The sequence below is a fragment of the Rattus norvegicus genome, chromosome 10 (genome assembly GCF_021556685.1).
Source record: "Rattus norvegicus strain SHRSP/BbbUtx chromosome 10, alternate assembly SHRSP_T2T, whole genome shotgun sequence".
NCBI classification, from domain to species: domain Eukaryota; kingdom Metazoa; phylum Chordata; class Mammalia; order Rodentia; family Muridae; genus Rattus; species Rattus norvegicus.
In genome coordinates, this window is record NC_141543.1 from 73234671 (window position 1) to 73250256 (window position 15586).

The 15586-nt window shown below is 53.3% G+C and overlaps 1 protein-coding gene across 1 annotated transcript in view; it reads left to right on the top strand.

Annotated features, from left to right (window-relative positions):
- Positions 1-7848: 7848 nt before the first annotated feature.
- Positions 7849-15586, top strand: part of Tmem132e (transmembrane protein 132E) — a 55925-nt gene continuing 48187 nt past the window's right edge. Inside the window, exon 1 of the mRNA NM_001414334.1 lies at positions 7849-8044. Within this exon, the coding sequence (NP_001401263.1) occupies positions 7978-8044 (67 nt within the window). The 5' untranslated portion in view covers positions 7849-7977. The remainder of the gene's footprint in view (positions 8045-15586) is intronic.

Below are 15586 nucleotides of genomic sequence, written 5' to 3' on the forward strand. Positions count from 1 at the left end.
ACAGCTTTTGCCTTTAAGGGTTTTACAACTGAATAAAGGTAGCTGGGACAGAGGCTGGGTGAATTCTAACTAGGAGACAGGGACTGATCTACCTTGGGTGGAAGAAGCAGCCTTTGGAGAAAGTCCACCAGAGATGGGGAGAGCAAATTGAACCAAGCAAGGGGATGTTGCCCTATTGGAGGGGGGCTGTAAAGCCCCAAATGCAAGGCTGAAATTAATCGTGTAGGCAGGAGGGAGCCACAGATGGCCATACAGCAAGAGTGTGGCGAGGAATATGAGAATGATGATTTGAAAGGAAAGTTGGGAACTTGAAGCAAGAATACTCATCTAGGGGAGCAGGAAGGAGAATCTGGGTTCCACGTCCAGTCTGGACCGAGCTCTTACATGAAATCAGCGAGGTTATCTGTATCTCTGAGGCTTGTCTTCCCCTCTTAGCACACATGAATGAGTCCTCTAATGGCTGTCTAGACATGGAGGCTGTAGAGAGGACTGAAATTCTCCTCTCAAGGCAGGAAGACTTGGCTGTGCCAACCCCAGAGCCAGGCACTGATGGATGAACAGTCCTGTGAGGCACAAGAACAACAGAGGTTATGGAGGACACTGAGGCTCCTGCTCTTCCTCTCTCAGATTTTACTACTACTTAGTCAACGGGCTGGGACACAGATAGGGGGTTTTCTCTGTCTCTGCGTTACACACGCACGCCCACACATACACAGAGAGCGCTCTTTCTGTGTGTCTATCTCTTGCTCACATACACAATGTTCTGTCCTTCACACACACACACACACACACACACACACACACACACACACACACACAGTGCTCTCTGTCTCTCTTACACACAATGTTCTCTGTGTATGTCTTGCTTATATGCAGTGTTCTTTCTCTGTGTCTCTGTCTCTATCTCTCTCATATACACACACAGTGTTCTCTCTGCATGTATCTTCTCTCTGGCCCCCTACACACACACACACACACACGCGCGCGCGCGCGCGCGCTCGCACCACTTTGCTTTGGAATTAAATGAGGCTATGTGGGGGTGGAAAGAAAGAGGGGAGCCCGGAGTCCAGCCTGCCTGGCCCAAATCCAAATCCTTTCTTGGCTGAGAGCCCAGGGTGGTCCCAGCTTACTGGCCATGTGTATTCAAGGGAAGAAGGGAGGGGACAGCCAGGCATGGATGGGGACTGGAAGGAGTGTGTGTTGAGAGAGGAACAGAGTGAAGATTCTAGGAAAATATGAGCCCAAGAGTCTTTAAACAGAAAGATGATATATATGCTATACATTGGCAGTGGATGGATGTACACATGTACATACATATCGTGATGGGACTATGTACGAATCCTGATGTCTCTGCCTTTTCTTATGGGGTTTCATGTGACTGAATGTGGCAGCTGCAATTGGACAGTTCTTATAGGCACACACTTTTGCATCTGCTGCCCTCTTCAGCGTCTCTGTCCACTGACCTAGTCCAGTGCCCTGGGCATAATGAAAACATTCTGCTACCCCCAACCTCCTGCTTAAGAAAACTGATCTCTCTTCCGGTACCACCTCCTCTCTTTGCCAGGCCTTCCCATATCAACTCATCCTTCCTTCAGTATAGCACCAGGTCACCTCCTCCAGGAAGCATTCCTTCCCCTGCATGATTCCTGAGGACCTGGACTTCCTTCTGTAATGACACCCGCCCACTGCCAAGAACACTGCACCTGGAGTGCAGTGCCCACACTTGGTGGGTCCCTTAAGGCCAGGGGCCATTTTGTGTATCAGAGCTCTGGACACATAGTGTGTTGGGGGGTTAGGGGAGAGTAATAGTTCAATAACCTAGTGGCCACTGACTGAGACATCAAGCCGATGACACACAGTGGGGAACAACACAGATGGCCTGCGTTCCTGGGTCTCCTCTCTGCAGGGAAAGTCAGGCAGATTGAGACAACCCCAAAGACGCATAGCTGCAGGAAGCAGAGGGCCTTAGGTAATGCATGGCATAGGACTGAGCCTGAACAATGACTGGGAGTGCTTCACAGAGGAAGACACATCCTGGGAGTGAGTACATGAAAAACAAAACAAAACAAAAAACTACTGAGGTCTGAGGTCTGAGCTGAGCCAGGGAGCAATGAGACAGAGAGCCTCGTGCAGTCTGGGAAAGAGGAGACGAGCTCCTAATTCTACTGTATGGCCAAGCAGTGACACTAGTGTGTCACAATGGGTTCATAGAGGGGCAGGAGCCAGGTTCATCTTTTTGTCTGTCATCTTCTTGATTGTCAAGTAAATACCTGTGGGTCTCGAGGTCCATCACTAGCTCTCTGTGTGCCTTGGATTTCTTGTCCTTAAACATAAGAAAGAGGGCTGGGGCCCGAGCCCTATGGTGGAGCACTGGTATAGCTCACACAGAGCCAGGCATTTAAACCCCAACTTTGAAAAACAAACAAACAAACAAAAAAGGAAGATTCTTTTTTTTTTTTTTTTTTTTTTTTTTTGGAGCTTGGGACCGAACCCAGGGCCTTGCGCTTGCTAGGCAAGCGCTCTACCACTGAGCTAAATCCCCAACCCCAAAAGGAAGATTCTTATCTAGAGTTTTAAACTGATCGCATGACACTATGCTTGCTGGGGGTGGGGTGGGGATCACCTACTATCGATGATCAGATAGGGAGGAGAACTGAGCAGGGAGGGGCAAAATGCTCAGAGCACAGGAGGCATTCAGGGCTTAAAACGAAGTCACCAGATGAGTGATGAGACCCACTAGCAGCCAGTGTTCTGTTTTCCCTTGCTTGCTCACAGGCTGCCGTTCTGAGATCATTATTCTGAGCATTGTTCTTCCTCTCAGGAACACCCCAGTGTGGATGGTGAGTTACAGATGCTGTTAGAAGCTAAATTGTGAACTCTTAGAATTGACACATTGAAGTTTTGCCTCTAAGTAGCAGAACGCAGCTGTATTTGGAGACAAGGCGTTTAAACAGGTGATTAAATTGAAATGGGGCCGCTGGCGTGGGGCTCACATCCAAAGGACTATTGTCCTTATTAGAAGAAAAGAAACCCAGGATTCATGAGTACCGAGAAGTGGCCATATGACCACACAGAAGACATCCATCTGCCCTCCAAAGACGCAACCCTGCCAACACCTTCATATTGGACTTCCAGCCTTCAGCAAGAGGAGAAGTAAATGTGTTAATTCACCCAGCCTGTGACATTTTATTACAGAAGTTGGAGGGGACTAGGCAGAGCTTGCCTTACAGATCTGGAAACAGGTCTCTGCCTTTAGCTGCTGACATCCTCTGGAACGGAGATTAGTAATGACTCTGGAATTGTCCCATCAGGCAGTGGGAGGTGAGGAGCCTGCAGGCCAGAGACTGGGTGATGGTGATGATAACCCTATGCATGTGTGACCTTGGGCTAGACTCCACAGAGAATGCACAGAGTTGTGAATCAGTGCTGGGTGGGATGAGGGAACAACAGGCTGAGTTGTTGTGGACAGGACAGGGCCACAGGAAACAGTGTCCCCTTGCTCCCAGGCATCCTGCACCAGATCTGTTGCTGCAATGGCTTCTCTAAGCTGAAAGTTCTGTGTATACCTAGAACCTTCCTGGCCATAAGCACAACCAGGGATGAGCAGAGGCCTGCTATCTATGGAGCCCAATGGGATGCAATGGTCAGGTAGCTACTACGTATCTGACCTCTGGATCACACATTTGGTTTGGCTCTGCTGTTTTCTAGCCAAGTGATCCTAGTCACAAAACATCCCTTCTCTGAGTCCCAATTAGAAATGGCAATATTAACAGTGTCTACTTAACAGGGGCGAGGCAAGCACCTCCGGAACTCATGTGAAATCCCAAGCACAGTGCCCAGCACAGCAGAGGCACTTCTGATGATAGTTTCTGGTGCCACTGGGTCCCTGAGGTCTGGAGGCTCTAACTGCTGCCATCTGGGCATTTGTCTTGCTCAGCCTATTTGTTCTAATCCCCAGCACAACACCCAATAAAAAGGGTTTGTCCCTGCCTAGGGAGATGGCTCAGTGGCTAAAGGGTTGTGCAAAGATGAGGACCTGAATTCAGATCCCCATGTAAAAGTCTGGAAGTAGCAATGAATACCTATAACCTGGGCAGGATGGAGGTAAGTGGAGCCCAGGGCTCATTGGCCAGCTACTCTAGTTCAAACACTGAGCTCCAGGTTCAGTGAGAGATGCTGTCTCCCAATATATAAAACAAATCAAAACAAACCTGGATAGCTATAGCAACGTACACACACACACACACACACACACACACACACACACACACACACACACACACACACAGAGAGGGGGGGGGAGAGGGAGAGAGAGAGACAGAGACACAGAGACAGAGACAGACAGAGAGAAATCGAGAGAGTGAGCAGTGGGCAGTGGGTGTGGGGATAAGTGTACCCTATACACACACAGACACCACACACTCATAAAATCAAAGTAATTAACAAAGTGTCAGAGTTAGCAAGGTGTGATGTTTGAAATGGTAACAAGAGTGAGGGCTAACTTAGGGAATCTGATGGGAAGCCCCAGGAGGTCCCAGGAATGCCCACCTTGGCCTGTCTCCTCCTAGTGGTGTGCATTCTAAAAGCCAGGGCACGCTCACCAGGGCTGGTCAGACAGGGAGGAAGCAGCAGTACTGGCTCTGGATAGGGTCTTGTGGGGTTGGAGACATCCACAGTACTGCTGTGAAAGCTGGGGTGGAAGGAGGGGAAACTGAATTGGGGGTCTACAAAAACCCACGATGCCAGGACACTAGCACCCTGCCCAAGACAGTATGCTGCTTCCAGCTAGGGCCAGGAGGGTAGTGGGTCCTCCAACCTCATTGGCTCTTGAGTCAGCTACAGAAGCTGTGGAGAAAGGCAGCCTGGTCAGTCAGCATCTTAGGGGAAGCAACTGTCTCTTTAACCCGGCCATCCCTAAGTCCTGGGTCCCCAGTGGGTTGGTGGTCAGGGCCAGAAGGACTCTGCTTGTGTTTAGTGGGCCCTGTGCTCTATGCCTTAACACCACAGATCGGGGAAGGAGAAGGGAAAGGGGGAGAGAGAGAGCTAGTAGCTGGCTTGCCTCTCCTTGGGATGGTTAATAAGCCCTTAGGTGACATTAATTGCCACCAGGCATTAGGGACCTAATGAGAATCATCTTCTTTGACTACTACAGCATAGTCTGTCCCCAGGGGCTCCAATAGACTGTTAGCTCTCCCTACTGAACCTCTGAGCTATGGGGGAGGAGCAAGAACAGCTAGACAGGTTCCAATATGAAACCTAAGCAGGGACAGTCAGCAGCTAGGGGAAGGAAGGTTCCCATAGTCATGCAAGCCCATTTTCCAAAAATGTCCTTTTCTGGAGTGTCCAAAAAGGACACTCACAGGATTAGGAAGCCTGGGTAGAACCTGAGTATGGCAGACAAGGTGTGGACAGAGCAGAGTGTCCCCACCAACCATTATCTCATCTGTCTAGCCCCATACTTGATCTTGTATAGAAAGGTGACTCTCAAGTTCCATTCTCTCAGTATGGGCTATGCCCACGGGACAAGAGACGTCCCTCCAGAGCATGGCCGATTGAGATCAACCCTCTCAGGATTCCCTCATGACATCTAATAATGCTGTCAAATCGTTGCCATTGATCCCATGCCTGATTGGCCGGTGACTGTCGGGTCGGATTTGGGTTGCGTTCTAAAGGAAAAGGCACGATGGTGGGAGTGAATGTCTGCCTTGCACCCCTCTCTCTTCAGCTGATGACTGGGTGAGAGTACAGAGGGGCAGTTTCTCCTATCCTCCGAACCCCCGCCCCGACGCCCTTCAGAGATTTGCAAAACAACCTGTAGGCAGAGGCAAGTCTGTCCTTGGCCTTCAGTGGCTCCCCTTGCCCATTTCAGTCTGAGGAGCTCCAACCAGAGGAGCTGGGCGCGGCAGCTAGCCTGATTCCCACTGGGTGCCCTGCAGACCCAAGCGGACTCAGAGGCTGTGGGAGGCTGCCCCCTACCCGCGCCTCGGGTAGAACCACTGAAAACATCTCCGGCACCCGGCGGGGAGCTGGCATCCTTTGAAAAGGGACATCGGCCAGCGTCGGCTGTGGCGTCTACCCCACGAGAACCGCAGTCACAGCAGTCGGCCGGCTGCACTAGGATCGCACCAACCTGAATCTCAAAGGGAAAAAAATTAAATGTAAAGCCGAGTAGAACTGAACGGCTAGGCTAGCCCTGGGCCGACTCTCATTAAGGAGCCGCGCGCGCCCCCAGGCTGGGAATGCGGAATGGACACGTGGACAGAGAGGGGAGCCGGGGGAGGGGGAGTCTCCGTGGCGCGCGAGCCGTGGGCCGCGCGCTCCAGGGCCACGTGATCACGGGGAATCTGGGAGGGGAGGGAGGAAGGAGAAGGGAGCGAGCGCGCCAAGCTGGGCGCCCGCCCGCTAAGGTCCTGGTGGGCGCTGGATGTCGGACCAAGGAGGAGAGCGGCGAGCATCAGTGTATGTGTCTCTCTCTCTCTCGAACCATTTACGGAGGATTGCCGCCGTGGAGGCGGCAGCGACTGCTTCGGTCAACTGTGCCTCCTCTCGCCTCTTTTTTTTTTTTTTCCTGCTCCTTGATTCTTCTTCTTTCCCCACCCCACGTCCAAGGAGAGCTGGACCCCTACCGGCATCTCGCTCTTCTTCTCTAGGCCTCCTAGGTACCCGTTGCTGTCTCTCCAGCCCGGGGCTGCGCAGGTGCGGTTGCCTTAGCCCCCTGGCTGCGCTCCCGCTTCTTGACACCCGCAGCCGGGACTGGAGCAGAGATCTACTGGCCCAGACTGACTCCGAAAGAGCGAAAGCCTATGCCCAGCCGCACAGAAGCAACGGGCGAGCGGGTGTCCAGGGGCAAGGAAGGGGTGATGGGGAGGACGAGGCGACGGAGACTCTGAACCTCCGAAAAGTTCAAGGTTTGTGTAGGTTCCCCCAGGGAAGGCGAGGAGCGGTGCGAGGCGGGGCAGAGCACCCCTATGCTGAGACAGCGACACCCTACCCGAGAGGAAAGAAAGGAGTAGCCCCGTGCTGCTGAGGCTGACCACTCCATCTCCCATCCTACAACGCTTACAGGCTGGATACTGGAGGAGACGCTCCGGGAAGAAATGGCTCGAAGCAGGGCGCCTTAGCTGGCGCTTCCGCTCCTTCGCTTTTTCAAGCTCCATCTCCATGGGGCAGCGGATGTTTAGAGCTCCACCCTTGCTCCAGCCATCGAACCCCAGCCGGGCCAGGCGGAGCCGAGTCGGCCTGTGCTAGCGCAGACCAGGGTCGAGACTGGAGAGAGCGCTGGAGTCCAAGACCGAGCACTGCGAAGGGACAAACATCTGGTCACCCACCTCAGGCGTTTCGTCTGGGCGTCGCCTAGGGTGGTGGCGATCCGCGTCGCCTGTCACATCCCTGCAAGGAAACTTTTCCTCCCCCGGATGGATTAAAGTTGCCTGGATTTTCTCTTTCTTTGCGAAAGAAATCATCCGTTTCCTCCCGACCTGGGATTTTCCCGACTGCTGCAGGGAGCTTGGAAGAGAAAGAAAGCTGCGCTTTGTATGTGGGGTTACCACCGAAACCGAGGCGATTCGAGCTCGCGCTGGGGATCTGTACCTTCGAGCGAGTACGGATCTGAGAGGCGCGGCGAGGCCAGGGGCTTCGACACGCGGCCCTCGGCAGCCGCCGGGACGCCGGTGGCCACGGGGCCCTGGGACCGCACGTGCGGCTCCTCCCTCGCCTCGCAGATCCTGCAGGGGGCACCAGCCCAGGGAGGTGGAGACTCCTCCCGCCCCGAGCTGCGCCCCCGTCGGCTCCGAGGGTGTCGCCGGTGGTGCCCGGGACGCCCCTCCCCTCAAAGTGTCCCCGAATTGCGCTTTCTGGCCCCCGAAGCCTAAACAGACACAGCTGGGCGCCAGTGAGTTGGAGGCGACCGTGTCCAGCCTGAGACCAATTGGCCCTGGACCTCTGCCCCCTCGGACCTCTCCTGCCCCCGCCTCGGCCATGGCCCCAGGGATGTTGGGCCGCCGCGGCGCCGCCCTACTCTGCCTCTCCGTGCTGCTCGCCCACGGTAAGTGTCGCGGCGCAGACTCGGGGTGAAGATGCGGCGGGCGCCCCTGGAGGGGGCTCAGGGAGAACCGGAGGAAGGAGCACCCTCATCCCAATGTTCCCCTGGACTCTTCGCTGGCGCTACCAGCACGGCGTCCCCGACCGCCGCTGAAGGGACCGAGGTCGATCCAGGGGAGGTTGGAGGAGGGGGTAGCTCCCGCTGTCTCAGAGTTAGAATTCAGAGAAGAACCGAAACCCTGGGGGCGTGTCAGCTCATGGATATCTAGAGGGGTACAAGAGATCAGCTAGATCGGATTCCGGGCACCCGGCCGTAGCTCCCCATACAGCGCGAGGGGCTGGGGACCACTGGGACCCGCGGGATCGCGGCTTCCGGGCCCCGGCGCGCAGGCGGGTGTGGGGCCGTGCGGCCGGCTGCCTGGCTTCCTGCAGCGGGCCTCGGACTGGGACGCGCACTGTCGGGGCTCCGGAGGCTTGTGAGCTGCATCTCAATGGCCGGCCGGCTCGCAGAGCAAGGCGGGCGGGGGTCTGGGCAGCGGGCGCGGGCCGGGCGATTGGCGGCGCGCGAAGGCAGCGGGGCCGCGCTCCAGCGTTCTGCAATCTGTTGCGTCTGCTCCCCAGGCTCGCCCTGGGCTCCGGGCTCTGCCGGAAAGGGATGACGGAGGGAGGAACCTGGGGCGGTGAGCCCCAGAAGTGAGACGGGAGATATGAAGGTTGGAGGCAGGGGGTCATAGGACAGCCTCTCCCACCTAGAGTGGGAACTCAGATGAGCCAGGAGGACGCTGCGGCGGGCTTCCGCAAGCTGGAGATGCTCCAGGAGGAGAGGGGCGCCGACCGAAACCCGGAGAAAGGGAACTGGGGAAGCAGGGGGAAGGGGGACGGCCCTCTGCTGCACCCAGCGTGAAACCAGCTGACCCGGGACATTTCCCCAACCAGCAAAGGCCCAGCTAGGGGTAGAGGACTCTGATGCCCTACTCCCGAGGGGTGAACCAAGGACAGAACTGGAGAAGGCCTTAGTGGAGCCGGGCGATCTGGAGGTTTGAGAAAACCTTCGTTTGTAGTGGTCAGCTTTGCAGTGGTTGCCCGAATCTGCCCAGTCCCTGACAGCCCGATTAAGTGTGCTGTGAACCTACCCAAGGTCTCCAACCAAAGGCTTCGCTCAGCCCTGAGTACGGTGTATACTCAAGGTTGAAAGAGTAAGGAGAAAGAATGGTCTCGAGGAATCGTAGGGTCCAAGGGCTAGTAGGCAGAGAGGAACGAGCTGTAGCTCCTCTGGGTGGCTGGGTTTCTCCTGCTGTGGGGTTAAGCTGTTTTGCCTTTGGTTGGATTCGCTGGGGATTGCTTTTCTCTTGTCTTTTCCCGGGAGCAATGAGCAGGCACTGACCCACAGGAATAAGGTACAGAGTGGTGGCTAGGGATGCAGCCAGAGAAAAATCTTCATCCCAGGGTGGGGCTGGGGGTTGATAGTGGCTAAGGGTAAGACAGCTATGTGGCTGCTGCTGGTGACCTGAAGCTCAGCCTAACGGGCCTCTGTCTAAGCGTGGCTCTTGCCCCTGAGGAGCTCTATTCCCAGCTCGGTTTTGACCCTTGGGTAGCTCAATTGCTGTCTCTAGGTCCCAGCTACTTGCTAGCATATTCTCAGGCCGGACTATAAAGATCTGTTCTCCTTCTGGGCCTGCCAGAGCTGTCTGCTTCCTAAGCCTCTGCCTAGGCAGCCTTCGGGAATGTCTTGCCTGCTGTGAACCTTTATCTAGGGCTCCCTGCTGAATCTGGGCCTAGGGTGTCCAGTAGCTCTGAGCTAGCACTGTGTAGGCATGCTCAGGACAGAGGGGCTGACTTGTGGAGAGAAGATTATTCGGGGGGATGAGCAACACCCCGTTGTCCCCTCTCCTAGCTCCCTTGCTAAGTCCCCTAAGATCTAAAGTCCCTTTGTTAAACCATGCCTCAGTTTTACTTTCATCCAACAACAAGGACAAGAGCAAAATGAAAGGAATGCGTCTTGTAAGAACAAATCAAACCTGAGCCTCAGGCCCTCATCCTGCAGGACTGACTGCCCAATGCCGTCCTGCGAAACTCTTCCAGTTAGAGGAAGGTACACGGACATACTGTCACTCAGGCTAACTCTCAATAATAGGTTTTCTAGGCTGCTCTAAGATTCAGGGATTGGTTGTGAGGGCTGCGATTTATAATGCCTGGCAGGCCACTGAGGCTGAAGGCTTCCGACCACACAGCCAGACAGGAGGCCAACCAGCCTGGGCTGCTGTTTGACAGCAGCGCCATTGGGCAGGATGACCTTGGGTTGCCTTCCTAGCACGGTGACCCCCCTCTCCTCTCCCCCAGCCACAGCACGTGGTCTCTGATCCACCACGTCCCTCCTCATGTTCTGCCAGGCTGTTGGGCAGAGACCTTGTATGAATAGAGAAAGCCCCACATCCCTTGTAGGCCCAGCTCAAGGTGGGCAGCGTGAGCTATCTCCTACCCATTCTCAGCCTTAAGACTACCTCTGAGGAAGAGCTAAGAAGGCTTCCTTGTATCTGTCTTTGGGGAGATGATCCTTCATTTTTAGTTAGAGGAGTCTGGGAGTCAGAGTGGTAGCTTGAGAGCCTGTTCTCCTACTAAACAATTTCACTGGCTTCCTACGGGACCAAAGACCTACTCTCTGCCCTGGTATCAAGGTCCTTCTTGGTCCTGGTCCCATGCACATCTCCCCCAAAATGCTCCCAACCTCTCTCTCTCTCCTTCTACCCTGTGCCTTTTGAACACCTCTGACTGACTTGTGAGTTTTCCGTAGACAACACCTTGGCTCTGGAAACCCAGCCTTTAAAGCTGAGCCCCCAAAGGGACACTCTCAGACCAACCCCAGCTCCTCGGGGCCCTTTGCTGAATGTTCTCCTGGTACGTCCAGCTGGTTGCCTTTTGGCCCCAGTTCACAGTTGGCATCTGCATGCATTAAGCCCCCCACCCCTCCCAAACCCCAAGGCTTACACAGACTCCCTCATGTTAGTCTCATCTCCAGTGCTACATACACACCTCAGAAGAAATGGATGGGTGGAGCAAGAGAGGGTAGGGAAAGAGAAGCACCGGTGGTTACAAGAGAGCAAGGGGAAACAGGCTGGAGCTGTCCTCCTTGCTTGGGTGACTCTCTCAGGTTGCACATCCCAGGTGACACACTTGGGCCATGGTCTTAGGAGGCCACAGACTGTCTGACAACCACCAAGACTTTTTCCTGTACGTTGTATCTGCCAACCCTACTGCGTCTCTCAGAAGGATTGGGCAAGCACCAGGCCAGGGAGAGAGGCCTGTGTTGGCTGTGGAGCTCGGCTCTGTTAATGCGTGAGGCCAGTAGGTGGGGATGTGTTCTAAACTTGGTGGCAGAAAATGAGCTTTACTGGAATGCTTTCCGAGGATGGCTGGGTGCTGGGCTCCAGCTTCACGAGGCGAGGATCCGTGGAAGGCCAGACTGAGACTGAGCCTTGTAAAGGCAGCCAGGAGGTTGGGGTGGGACAGGAGGCAACAGGTACTGCCTCCAGCCCCCAGGAGGTGGTCCATATCCCTGGGCAGGGTCTGACCTTGTCAGCATTCATCACTGAAAGAGGAGACCCCAGCACGGCCAAATCCAGCCCTCGGGATTGTATGGATGTGGAAGGTAGACATGCAGGAAAGAGCCTGGAACTCAGGCAACAAGTTAATGCTGGAAAATAAACATTCGGGGAGCCTAAATGGGGATCCTGGGTTAGCCCAAGTCCCCAGAGGTGTTTTCTACCTCTGCCATCCCAAGAGATCCTGCCAGTCCCAAGCTAGCCCCTCCCATCATGAACAGCCATCCTAACACTCTGTCCTATTAGCCTTCCCTGATAACCCTGGTCACACAGCACAGGACAGCCACTGTGTCCTTGAGGGCTGAGTCTCATTCACATTCCCTATTGGACTTCCCAGCCCCACCATGAAGCCCAGAAAAAGACCCCCACCTTGGCCCCCCCCTTTCAAGACATTTTGTACAGACTCATCTGTTATCACTCCAGCTGCTCAGAGGGCTAAGACAGGAGGAACCCAAAACCAAGATAACTGGCTACAGACCAAGTTCAAGGCCAGCCCGGACAACTTGGTGAGACCCTCTCTCATAAAATGAAGGAAAAGTCTAGGTCACAGACCAGTGGCACAATGCTTGTCTACCCTGTGCAAGGCCAAAAGTTTGAGACACACATACACACCTCCTGCCACCCTGCATCACAAAAACAATTTTTGTAAGGTAGTATGATCCGGAGTTTGCAGGCTGCAGGATATTCAGTGTGCCTTAGCCCGGGGAACTCACTTCCTCCCATGCCTGTTTTTCTCCTCTGTCAAGAGACCATTCTTAACCTCCTGGTTCTCTGTTCCCTTCCACTCCTCCACCTGCAGCAAATGCCAACACGAGGTTCTGATTGCCCTCCTTGCCCCTCTATCCTATTCCCTACCATCCTCCCTTCTTCCCTGCTTGAACTCAACACAGAATTTTAATAAGAAGTTAATGAGCCGTGTGTGTGTGTGTGTGTGTGTGTGTGTGTGTGTGTGTGTGTGTGTGTGTGTGTGTGTATTTTTAAGGAAATAAATGTCTTTTCCCCTTCTCTGTCCTTTTAGCTGCAAAGCAAAGTGGGCATGCCTTGTCATCCGTTCAGGAGGGCTGAGCTCCGCCTCACCATCCCCACTGTTAGGCCACACATCCCACAAAGACATTCCCGTGCTCAGGCAGCCAGATGCTGTCGATGGAGAATGACTAGGACTTTAGAGAGGGACAGGTGAGCCCAGAGGCAAGCCAACCTTCAGGGTAGCCCAGCACCCATGGCCTTGGAACCCATAAATCATTGCTGTGTCTTGCTCTATATCCGTTTCAGCTCTTTTTCCTCCCTTGCCATCTTTCAACATGAGTGTGTGTGAACACACACATACACACACACATACACACACACATACACACATACACACACATACACACACATACACACATACACACACGCACACACGTGCACACACACACACACACACACACGCACATACACACACGCACACACACACAGAGGAGAGGGAGAGGGGGAGACCAGGCCCCTTTGGCTCTCAGCACCCAGCAGGATGAGTAGAAAATGGAAGCAATTATCTAGATAATTCAACGCTTGTTGCATGAATGAATGGATGCAGAAATGAATAATTTGCTTCAAAAAAAAAAAGGAGGCAAGAGTAGTAAAGGTAATTGAAGAAAACCTTGGTTTTCTTCCTTTCTTTTTTTTCTTTTTTTAACAAAATCATCTAGGTAATTATCTGCTTTTAGAAAGCTCCCCTTTTATCAAACCTGAGTCCTTCTCTTTGCACTCCCTTCTCCCAAACTTTTGGTCCATGAGAATAGGCAAGTAGTTGGCCCCTCAAATGGCTTTTCCAGTTCCATTCTGGGAAGTGATGTACTGGCTTGTAGAGCCTGCCAGCCTTTCTCTGTTTCCCTGGCCCCATCTTTGGGCCTGGGAAAATGACACGCTCAGGGTCCCCAGGATGGTTGGCTATCTCTTAGAAAGGTCAGATACTCGGAGACGTCTTCATTATCTATCCCAAGCAGGAACACTGTGGGTTCCTAAAGAACAGAGAGACATAAGACTCCTCCCTACCTGTCCACACTGTGGTTAGTGGTCCCACTGTGTTCCCAGGTGTGAAGCCACTTCCCAGTGAGCAGTCCTGGCTGTGCCTAAAGCCAGGCTTCCCAACTCTGCACCTGGAGCTCTCTTGGCATCAGAGACCGCACTGGCATGGGATGGGGAGAGAATGCAGGAGCTGGTGAATGCCCAGGCTGCTTGAGCTCCCCTCTCTCCCTTGGTCTCTTAGGTGTGTCCAGACTCTTCATGACTTACATTTTTCCAAATGTTGTTCCCTAGACTAGAACACTCTTCTACCTACTCACCAATCTAGTCGTCAAGAGAGAGCACATACACTCCTTCCATCCAGAAAGCCACTGTCTTAGAGTTTATATTGCTATGGTGAAACACCATGACCAGCAAGCAAGTCACAGAGGAAAGGGTTTGGCTTACACTTCCATATTGCTGTTATTATTGGAAGTCAGGGCAGGAAACTTAACAGGGCAGGAACCTAGAAGTAGGAGCTGATGCACAGACCAGAAAGGAATGCTGCTTACTGGCCTGCTCAGCCTGCTTTCTTACAGAACCCAGGATCACCAGCCCAGTAGTGGCCCCATGCACAATGGGCTGAGACTTCCCATCTGAATCACTAAGAAAATGCCCCCACCAGACTTGCCTGTGAAAACATTTTCTCAATGGGGGCTCCTTCCTCTCCGATGACTCTAGCTTGTGTCAAGTTGACAGGACAGCCACCCTGATTCTCAGATAACAGAAGACCCACTAATGCTTGCCCCCATTGGAAAGGTACGCTGCCTGGCTTCCCTCCTAGCCATGATCATAAATGTCCCTGGATGGCATATGACCCCTTCTTTGCCATTGCCATCCTGTGTCTCAAGAAACACCCCGGTGCACAGTGAGTGAGTGATGGTCGTCTATCAGCTGGTCTCAACCTTCCCAACACTGTGACCCTTTATTGCTGTGGTGACCCCCAGAACATATTTTCATTACGACTTCATAACTGTAATTTTGCTATTGTTATGAATCATGATGTAAATATTTGTGTTTTCTGATGGTCTTAGGCTCCCACTATGAAAGGGTCATTTGACATTCCCCGCCAAGGGGTCATGACCCACAGTTTGAGAACCTCTTGTCTGGAATGAACCAGTGCACAAAGCCGTGCATATATCCACACATACATAGACCATGTCCTCAGCACTCAGAAACTACTCAGTTGGTGGTTACTGCATGGGGCCTGACCGTCTTTGGGTGAAACTCCTCAGACTGCTGGAGAGCTGTCCTTGGGTTCAAGCAGAGAGAGAGTAGTCAGCAGTTTACATGGTCCTTGGGTATGCTATGCTTGTCAGAGACAAAATGTCCTGTAAGAGAGTAGGGAGTTCCAGAGGTGCTGACCGGTTTGTCATACAAAGTGAGATCCAGCTGAATGGGGCATCATTAAGCATGAATGTCAAGGGATGAGGAGATGAAGGGGCACCATCAGCATCTACAAGCCTCCACCCTCCATGGAGGGAGCATGATGAAGAGCCCTCAATAGCACGGCCACTTGAGAAGGTAAGAGGCCAGCAAGACTGGGGTTTGAAAGAGCTAGAGAGAGAACAAAAGAAGAGGGGATAGAGAATTGGGAAGGAGTGGGCACCTGCCAACCCCAGGAGATTAAAAACTATCTCATAGGACCCTAGGTGCCATATGACTTCTCTTTCTTTCTCACAGTTTCATCTTTTGGCTAATTATGTAACTGCAAAAATTCTGCTCCCTGGGACCTCGGCATAACATGCACCTGCTTCGGCTGATTTTAAACAGTTTTTTTGGGGGTGTGTTGATCAAGATGTGTTGGCTCTGCCAACATTCAGGGACCACAGAGCCTGCTACATGTCAGTCCCTAAGCAACCTGCAGCCTAATCTGTTCTAGGTCACCTGCTCTGGTACCTCTCAGC